Source organism: Saccopteryx bilineata, chromosome 8 (assembly GCF_036850765.1).
Source record: "Saccopteryx bilineata isolate mSacBil1 chromosome 8, mSacBil1_pri_phased_curated, whole genome shotgun sequence".
Taxonomy (NCBI): Eukaryota; Metazoa; Chordata; class Mammalia; order Chiroptera; family Emballonuridae; genus Saccopteryx; species Saccopteryx bilineata.
The window spans coordinates 22,094,660-22,105,101 of NC_089497.1; the positions used below are offsets into that span (position 1 = coordinate 22,094,660).

General features: G+C 34.3%; 1 protein-coding gene across 1 annotated transcript; it reads left to right on the plus strand.

The window, feature by feature from the left end:
- Window positions 1-5,586: 5,586 nt before the first annotated feature.
- Window positions 5,587-7,731, plus strand: CSNKA2IP (casein kinase 2 subunit alpha' interacting protein). Its single transcript, XM_066241609.1, has one exon. It carries the CDS (start codon window positions 5,587-5,589, stop codon window positions 7,729-7,731), a length of 2,145 nt encoding a protein of 714 aa, XP_066097706.1.
- The last annotated feature ends 2,711 nt before the right edge of the window (window positions 7,732-10,442 follow it).

Below are 10,442 nucleotides of genomic sequence, written 5' to 3' on the forward strand. Positions count from 1 at the left end.
TATCTTTGTTTATAATTAGTTTGCTTTTTCTGGGATTATTTGAAGAAAAGTTGAAAAATGAACAACATTGGAACTCAAAGAGTTTTTAATTCCAAAATCCAGGACATAGAAGAATTAGATTTATCCTTTTAATAAAAAAAAGCCTTCCTAAAAATGATCTAAAGCAGTAAAAATTTAGGTGAAGACATTAATAGTAGTTTATTTCAAAAAGTCCTTTATGCTCATTTTCCAATATCAAAAGGTTAAGCAATTCTTATATAAAGTAAATTACAGTACTAAAGTGTTACTTGTCATCATGACAATATTTTAGTTTGTTGTCAAGATGAGAAAACTAATATCTTACTTTTGGAAAGGAACGTTAATATTGCTAGCTATTTGCCAAATATGATATTTTAAAATATCTTATTTCATTCTTATCTTGAAATGACTAGCATTATGTCATTATCAAATACACAAAGATGCAGAAATAGAATGTATATCATTAGGTAGTTTAATGCATTTGGGACAAAATCTGCATTGCTGAAATTTATTATTTTAGATGCAAGACTGCAAGGGATGTTCTATCAAGTGAAAACCACAAACCAAGCATTATAAAGGCAATATGTAACCTACTATATTTTCCATTGAAGGCTATGTTCTTAATTTTGTATAAGCAAAATATCTTGAATCAGACATTCAGTGTAATCAACGGGTCTCTTAATGTGACATGGTTTTTCATAAGGTTCTTCCCTTTGTTTGCACAGCTGCTTTCTAGAGACTTATATATCACATTCCCTTACATTACTCTCTTTGCTGTTTTAAACCTAGTGACCATTTCCAGGAAGAAAGTTTCTTGCACAAATGTTTGATTTTACAAAAACTTGATCCACTGTTTCATTATCATTGATAGTTTCAATTTACATATAGTCAAGATGTTTGGGTTATTCAATATACTGTTAAATTGTGACTTCATTAAAAGGAAAAAAAAAGTTTATGCAAATTTTACCCCAGAGAATATAGTAGAACAAATTTCAACATGTAATTTCATTTAATTATTTTGTTAGAAATATTATGTTAGGAAGCAATTGATTTACAGATTGATTTATTGGCTTTGAAGAAATATCCAATATTTCAATCTCAAAGGTTATATTGGCTCCAAAATAAAATTGATAGAAATGTCAATAATTATATAACTTATAAAGTTACACAATTGATTTTTAAGCATATATACTTCTAGTAAAACACAGTAAAGTCAATAAAATTTGTATTAGCCAAAAGCAGCCAATTAACAAGACACTGTGCTACTTGGTTCTTACCTAGGGAATTTGCAGTCTGAACTTCCACATTCATGCTAACACCTCACTTCCCTAGTTGACGGTTTCTTCTGCTCATAAGTTTTCATCAGGATAAAGTACAGGGAGTCCTTGGGGTATGACAGTCTTGACATGTGATGTTTAGAGTTTAGGATACTCACTCCCATAAAACTTAAAAACATTTAGACGTGAGTGTTTTGGCTAATGCCATTAGTGTCATACTTATGGACTACTTACTGCTTACCAAAATTAGGGGATAATTCAAAATGAATATGAAGCAATAAAATATCCCCTGATTTTGGTGAGCAGTTGGTTGTATTCAGCAACAGAATATGCAATAACGCCTCATATGAGTGAGGGAGTTGGCATCACTTATTTTTTGGTCATTTTTTCTGTTACTGAAATATAGTGTACAATACGGTATATTTATGTCCTTTTCCTGTGGCTTAGTTGTATTTTTATGTTTTTGATTATGATTTTACATTGTGTTAAGATAGGTAAGTGACTTAGGCTAGGGTGTGTTTTTACGTACACCAAAATTGGGGTCATGTCACTGCTTTAGGAACAGAACTGTACTGTAACCCGAGGACACACTGTATATGGTTTTAAGAACAACAAGACCCGCCTGACCAGGTGGTGGTGCAGTGAATAGAACCTCAATCTGAAATGCTGAGGACCCAGGTTTGAGACCCTGAGGTCTCTGGCTTGAGCGTGGGCTCATTAACTTGAGCTCAGGCTCACCAGCTTGAGCTTGAGGTTACCGCTTGAGCGTGCGATCACAGACATCATGGTAACTGGCTTGAGCCCAAAGGTCACTGTCTTGAAACCCAACATTACTGGCATGAGCATAGGGTCACTGATTCAGCTGGAGCCCCAGAGTCAAGGCACATGTGAGAAAGCAATCAATGAACAACTAAAGTGCCACAACTATGAGTTGATGCTTCTCATCTTTCTCCTTTCCTCTCTGTCCTTGTTTCTCATTAAAATAATAAAATAAAATAAAGGAACAACCAGACCCTTCTGAATCTTTTCAAAGGTTATCACTTGCTCCTTCTTTATCAGTGTTCCAGTATATCCCTCACTGTCCTTGAATGTTTTAGGTTTAGGTTCTTCTATAATCCATACATAATGACTTAGTAAAGAGTGAATTCACTGAACTTTCTGAAATACATTATTGATTCTATTTGTTTTCTATATTCTAATTTGGGTTTTCAATAGTTATGTATTTTTATTTATTGTTCCTTTAATACATTTGCCAAATATTCCTAAGCAATGTTAAATCATAGTACTGGATATGGATATGCTTGTCTATTATTAGTTTATAATGGGACTAGCTTGTATTTCAATACCAACTGAATGATTTTATTTTGTTTTTAGATTGATGTTTGTTTTCCTTAGCTAGTTTTCTCATAGCTTACGAATTTTTCGAGAAATGGTGGTTAGATGTTACAAAATGAGTTTTTGAACATCTATTAAAATTTATTTGTAAATTATTAACATAAATTATAATTTTGTTAATAATAAATCATTATGTTGTTTGAATAAGATCAAGTTGGTGACAGTTGATTATTTCATTGCAATATTAAATTAAATGTTTTAATTCACTCAGGATTTTGCATATGGATCAAGTGATATCATTTGGCTTTTTTATTTTAATTTTAAACTATTATATTAACATTATATATGAATTATATATAGAAAACTTTAAAATATTTCTATATTTACCATATTCTGAAAAAGTTTACTTACCATCAATATTTCTTCATTAAAAGTTTTAAAAAACTCAGCTATAAAAAGAAATTGGGCACAGAAACTATTTAATTCTAGTTAATTCTTCCATAAGTGGTATTCATTTCATTCACAGTTGGCTTCATTCAAATTTCTACCACTTCTTAAGTTATCTCTAATATATATAAGCTTTAGGAAAACCTATTCTTTAAGATGAGAATGCCACTTGCTAAGTCTGAAAGTGAAAATAATTTAGAAATGTTATTTTTGTCTTAAATAGCTTTCTATTAGTTTTTGTTCTGATTCTTTTATTTCTCACTATATGATAGCGGAATTTCCACATTGTATTCTTTTCCTTTTTTTTCCTTTCCTTTAAAAAAATTTTTTTTATTGTACCTTTGTGCTAGAACAGGTTCATCTTTTAATGTTTCTCCGTTCAGTGCAATTCTGTGTCTAATGTATCTTTTTAAATTAACTTCAAGTTATGCATTTCAAGACTTTTTATTAAAGTTAAGAAGCATAGGAAAATACACATAGCATTAGTATTAGAGCTCAGTTTTCACAATGTGAATTCATTCATACAATCATCATCCAGGTCAAGGAACAGAACATTATCACCAGAACATTATAGAAACTTAGTGTTCCCTTTTAATTTCTACTTCCTCAAATGTATTATTATGCTGACTATTAATACCATAGTATCAACTTATTTTGCACTTTCATTTATAAAATTATGAAGTTTTTTTTGTGCATATAATTTTTTTCATGCAATATATTGTATGTGAGATCCTTCCATGTAGTGGCACGGTACTAGATTTTTTGTTAATTTTTATTATTGTTTGGTATTTACTGAATAAATATCTCACATTTTATTTATATATTTTTTATTGGTTAATCTATTTTGGAACTATTATAAATTGTGCTCCAGTGAACATTTTAGTACATGTATTTTGGTGGAAATATTCATTGCAGGCTTGTTAGAATATACTTAAGAGTGGAATATAAAACGTACATATGTGTATATATATACACATACATAGTAAACTAATTAATCTCCTTAATCACTAATTACTGGCTTTGTCAGTTTTAATTTCAATTTAGTCTCAATCTCATAATATGTAGTAGTATCTCTTTGTGTTTTAAATGTGTACTTCATTGGTTTTCAATGATGCTGAGCTTTTTTTCATATACGTATCAGCATTTGATTATGCTCATCTGGGAAGTGTGTGTTCAAGTGTTTTGCCAATCATTTTAATTGTAATTGCATTGTTTGTCTTTTCTTTTGTAATAGGCAAAGGTTTTTATGGATATGACTCAGGTTTTGGATATATATATTTTAAGTTATATATTATAAGTACTTTTCCACATTTTTATTTGCCTTTACTCTTTCTAAAAATGGCATTTTTTGATAATTTGGAGCCCTTAATTTTAATATCAATTTTTAATGGTTATTGTTCTCTATATTTTGTTTATTAAATCTTTGCATACCTCAAGGTCATTGAGGTATTTCCTGTTATCATTTGAAAGTTTCTTAGGGTGCCACAAAGTATATAGTGGGCTGTGTTGATTGCTCCCTTCTTTAAAACATTGGATGTCAAATCACATCACACAAAATCCAGCGGTCAGAGGTAACTTTAGTGTTTAAAACTTATGTGGAAATAATAAAAACAAAGAAAAATCCTGAGTGAGCAGAGGCTGTGTCTCAGCAGTAAGAGTTTGCTCTTGGTAGTCGGGCAGAAGAGAAGGAAGGGAGTGAATGAGGTTATGAGAGGAAGATATATATATTATATATATATACACACACACATACATATATATGCATACACATATGTTAATATAATAGCTTATTAATCAAGATGAAATGTGTCTATAACATAAATTGAAATAACAGAATTGAATAGAAAAATGTGGATTAAGATATGGAAGAAGTAAATTCAACAGGACTTGGTGTCTAAATGGTTTTGGAGCATTAAGTTGTCCAAGATGATTTCAAAGATTCTGAAATAAATGACTAGGTTTTAGTAACTAAAATAGAAGGTATGGAAAGAAAAAAAATTCACTAAAGGGAAAAATAACTTTATTAAATGTTTTGTGCTTGAATTTTTGGGGAGACATTGCATAGAAAGTCTGATAATTAGTTGGAGATATAATTCCAAATCTAAGAAGAAAACCAGGACTAAAGACAACACATAAAGTAAGTGACTGAGATTTAACATAAAGCCTGGACTTTACTCACTGAATTCTCTTTACTATTTTTTTAACAGAAATTGTTTCCTCAAGAGAAAAAAAATCTAAGAAACTAAAAAGAAGGCAGAAAAAACTTTGAAACTATAAGAAGGCAGAAGAATCTCAAATTGTGATGCTTTTTCAACCACAACTACAACTCAATTTTGAGATATCAATTTTACAATATTTGGGAATTAACTGAGAGTTTACAGCTAGAAGTTAGAAACTATCAAAGACTTTATTTAAAGTATCCATTGTCCATGGAATTCAGCTAAAAGACACAGTTATTCAAACAGCCTTACAAACCAACTGCTTTCAAAAAGCCTTCTGTTGTCATAAAATGGTGCCACTAGGATATTATGGTCAACACTTTCCTTTAGAACACTTTTTCCAACAGGCCACAACCAACTCATTAACATGTCAATACTCAGATGAAAATCTAAATCAACCCAATAATCAGTCCGTGGTCAGAGTACAAACTGATAGTAATCACCTGGAAGCACATCCACCAAGCTCTAACCAGAAGGTGCAGAGATCCTCTGCCAAGTCTCAAGACACAATTTCTCAGACCTTCTATAACATGGTTCTAAAGTCATCATTAACCCCATCTAAACATCAAACTACACCTTCACTAGACCTCCATCAGAGAACTTCATTGAAATCTAATTGGGGAGCTCTGAGCTCACCTTTGTCCCATTCAAAATCTCAGATAACAACTTCACTTGACCTTACTAAGACATCATTATCACTGGAGCCTAATCAAACAGGCTTGAACTCACAAATATCCCTCCCCAAACTTCAGGATACAACTTCCTTAGACCTTTGTGGGACACCTTCACTGAAGTCTAATAAAAGAATCTCAAGTTCATCATTATTCTCCTTAAAACATCAAGAATATCCTTCCTTAGACATCTTTTGGACATCATCATCTTTAGCATCTAATCAAAGAGCCCTTAGCTCAACATTACCTCAGTTCAAGCCTCAGAAATTATCTTCATTGGACAGCCATTGGACATCTTTATTAAAGAAAAATCAAAGATCTTTGACCTCACCAATACTCATCTCTACAGCTCAAACAGATGACTTGGTTCAGGTATCACCTGTGTTACAACCCAGTAAGATAGCTTTTAGTTCACCTTTACTTGCCTGCAGACCTCAGATGCCACCTGTATTAAGCCCTGATACAGGTGTTCTGAGCTTACCATTGTCTAACTCAAAACCAAGGAAATCACCTTTACCACATTCTGTCCATCAGACTCGGAATATGCCTTTGGTCCAGCCCAAATCCCAGACACTGCTTACACTGAATCATACCTTCAGGACCCTGAGATTGACAGTCTGTGACTCCAAGTTTCAAAATACCACTTCACCAAGTGATCAATTCAGAGTTACAGATATGTCTTCACTCCATATCAAATCAAATATTTCGGGTCAATCATCAAGCTCCAAATCTTGTATCAGGAATATAGCTACAACATGGAGCTCCAGTATCCAGAGCAAAAACAGCTTTGATCTTTATGCAAAAACATATTCAAATAAAGAAATTCCATGGACTTTAAATTATGTTTATCCTTGCATTGTAAAAGGTGGAACTGTCCCCAATGGTATTGTAAATAAAATTATGAATTCTCTCTCCAAGACCAAAATCCAAAAGGATCTCTGTAGGCAAATCCTCTTTAGAAGGATGAGGGGAAGGCCAAATCCTCATCCTGGTCCTCGTCTTTCATTAAGTTACTTGGTTTGTTTAACTTGTGCTTCCTGCATAAAAACTCAGTGTAACCATCTTAGGGGAAAAAAAGATCCTCGTGGTGCAATACTATTTGTTATACCAACACCTGAACACAATTTTGAGAGAGAAATAGAGGTGAAATTGGCTTTTATTCTTTCTCTACCAGAGAATTCTTTCTCATCTTGTCTTCCATTTCCTGTGAAAAAAAATCAGTCTGATAAAGCCTCCGAAGATAACCTGGAAGGAATGGAGAAGATGTCACAATTCTTCCTTGCTGAACGTGATAACACTCATGGGCTTAATAAGAAGAAAAAATGGCTAACAGTATCCCCTGAAAACAAATTTGTAAGTCAAGAGCTCCAGGCTATTGACTGGTTGCTTTATATCAAGAAAAGTAATTCTCAGCCACAGACTAGGCTCCCATCCTCTCCTTCCTCCGTATCTTCCTCCTCATCTTCTTCTTCATCTTCTTCCTCCTCTTCCTCTTCTATTGTACCTTCCTCACCCCTTTCTTACAAAGAGTCTACCACATCTACCCTTTCAGGTTGTGTTTTCAGTAAGTTAGTTAGTTACCACCAGTTGCCTCCAGGAATCTCCTGGCTTGAGTTTATATGTAGCAAAAATTACCAGCTACTTCCTGAAAAAACACATCAAAGTCAAGTACCACATGCCAAAACAAGTTCTATGAGGAATAGCAACATGATGAAAGGGCCAAATAGGCCAAAGACTTTGTTCAAATTTTTCCAGACAAAGTAAATGAGAGAAATCTTAACTAAATTAACTTTCTGTTCTTTGAAAGCAATTGACCTCTTAGTTCTTTGAAATTAGAGTTTGATTTCCTATCATGCTTATTAAAACTCTTCGTTAATGATTGAATGGGGCTCTATATTTTAGCTGATGATGCACCTAGGTAACAGGAATGATTACTTTCAACTTTATTTCCTAGTTAAATAATAAATTCTGATTCCTAAAAACAAAAACTGAATCTTTTGTTTTTAACCAAATGCCTGGCTTATAGTAGCCACTGTATAATTATTATAAAGTTAGTCATAATGGACTGTAGACCAGAATTAACTTAACCATCTGGCCCAGAATAGTATCTAGCTCTTTGTTATTCTTTTTCCTCATAAGATCTGATAATGACAGTATTCTTAGGCCATGCATGGCAATCTGTTTCACTATCTCTAAAAAATTTTTAGATCATGTTTAACAGATAAGAATAAATATAGAGAGAGTAACATTTTTAGTTGTGTATTCCTAGGGAAAATTCTTCCGTGTTAAGATCCCATACTCTGAAATCCAATGATTTATTCAACTTTTGTTAACACATTTCAAGAGACAATAACTAACTGGTTTAGATAATTTTATCTTATGCTGATTCTGCCAATATTTAAATAATGGGCTCTAAAGTCACCTGTTTATCACTTTCAAAGTAAATTAATAAAATTGTTTTAAAATGTCTGTATTTCACTGGGTCTATTGGTAGTGGGGAAAAAGGGGAGTTTTCTCACCTACTCATCTTAAGTGATTATCTCTATCCAAGGGCTAGAATTAGAACCTCTTCTATACAATGTTGACTCATAATTCTGGCTCTCTACCAACATCTTTCTGATCACCAGACTACATAGTGTACATATCCTGTTAGAACATTGCACTAGCATCTCAAACTCACATGGCCAAAACAAAATTTAACCTTTTTTTTTTTTTTTTTTTTTTTGTATTTTTGTATTTTTCTGAAGCTAGAAACCGAGAGAGACAGACAGACTCCCACATGCGCCCCACTGGGATCCACCCGGCACACCCACCAGGGGGCGACGCCCCGCCCACCAGGGGGCGATGCTCTGCCGTGACCAGAGCCACTCTAGCGCCTGGGGCAGAGGCCAAGGAGCCATCCCCAGCGCCTGGGCCATTCTTGCTCCAAAGGAGCCTCGGCTGCCAGAGGGGAAGAGAGAGACAGAGAGGAAGGAGAGGGGGAGGGGTGGAGAAGCAGATGGGCGCTTCTCCTGTGTACCCTGGCCGGGAATCCACCAGGGACTTCTGCACGCCAAGCCGATGCTCCACCACTGAGCCAACCGGCCAGGGCCAAAATTTAACCTCTTACATTGACAGTTACATCTTTACATTTACAATCCTTTGCCCCTATGTTCTCAGGATCAGTTTATGTACCACCATCCATCACAGAGTCATGTTTGACTCTGTTTCTCATTGCTTACTCCTTTCTAAGTCCATGAGTTCTATGGCCTTCTTATTTCTAAACGTCAGCCTTATTCTCTAACCACATTATTACTATCCTAGTTATGGTCACAGCTATTTGTCACCTGTATTACTGCAATAACTTCTAAACATGTGCTTTAATTTTTGAATGCATTTCTTTTTCTTTTTTTTGACACAGAGAGCAAGAGTCAGAGAGGGACAGATAGGGATGGACAGACAGGAAGGGAGAGAGATGAGAAGCATTAATTCTTGATTATGTTTTCATATATGCCTTGACTGGGGTCCTACAGCAGAGCAAGTGACACCTTGCTCAAGCCAGCTACCTTTGGGCTCAAGCCAGTGACCATGGGGCCATGTCTATGATCCCATATTCCTGCCAGCAACCCCAACTCAAGCTGGTGAACCTGTGCTCAAACCAGATGAGCCTGTCCTCAAGCCAGTGACCTCGGGGTTTTGAACCTGGGTCCTCTGTGTCCCAGTCCAACACTCTATCCACTGTGCCACTGCCTGGTCAAGCTTGAGTGTATTCTAATACAGGAATTTGATAATGTTATTCCAATGCTTATAATCTTTTCATCATTGAACATTGTTTTCTGAGGCAAAGTCTAAATTCCTTTTACAATTGAACTATTATTGTCTCTCAACATTGATTTCTTATTTTCTAGTATCCTGCTGGATGCTTCAGCCACACTAATTTCTTCATAATATATAAAATGTGCCAAGACCTCTTCTACATTGTACTTTTAAATCAATTCTGCTGTCCAGAAAGATCTTTCCATCTACATATTTGTATCCCACAGAGATCTGTTTTGTCTTTCTTGACATTTTCTGAGAAGCTTTGTTCTGATCAACCTACAAAGGGGTTAGTTGGCCTTACAACTACCATAAAACTCTGTGTTTACTCTTTGTACTGCTCCTAATCCCATTTTAAAAAGTCACTTAGTGTCTCTCTTCATCCATCAGATGGGAAACCCCTTGTTCACCATTACTTTTTTATTTTTTAACCTAGTCTTTGGAAAAGAGTAATACTTTGAAATATGTGTGTTGATATTGAGTTTCTACTAATGAAACTTTTCATCTTTTTTGATTATTTGATAAAACATATTTCATCAGTCAGCTTCCTTCCTATAAGATCAATATAGAATTCTTCTTTATATCTTTCGTTTGGTGAGAGCATATATAAAAATGTTACTGCTGGCAGCAGTCATCCTTGTCATATTTCTTAGATTAATAGTGTTTCTTCTTAGTATTTC

Coding starts and splice junctions, on each gene's coding strand:
- CSNKA2IP (XM_066241609.1), top strand. CDS start 5,587: ATGGTGCCACTAGGATATTATGGTCAACACTTTCCTTTAGAACACTTT.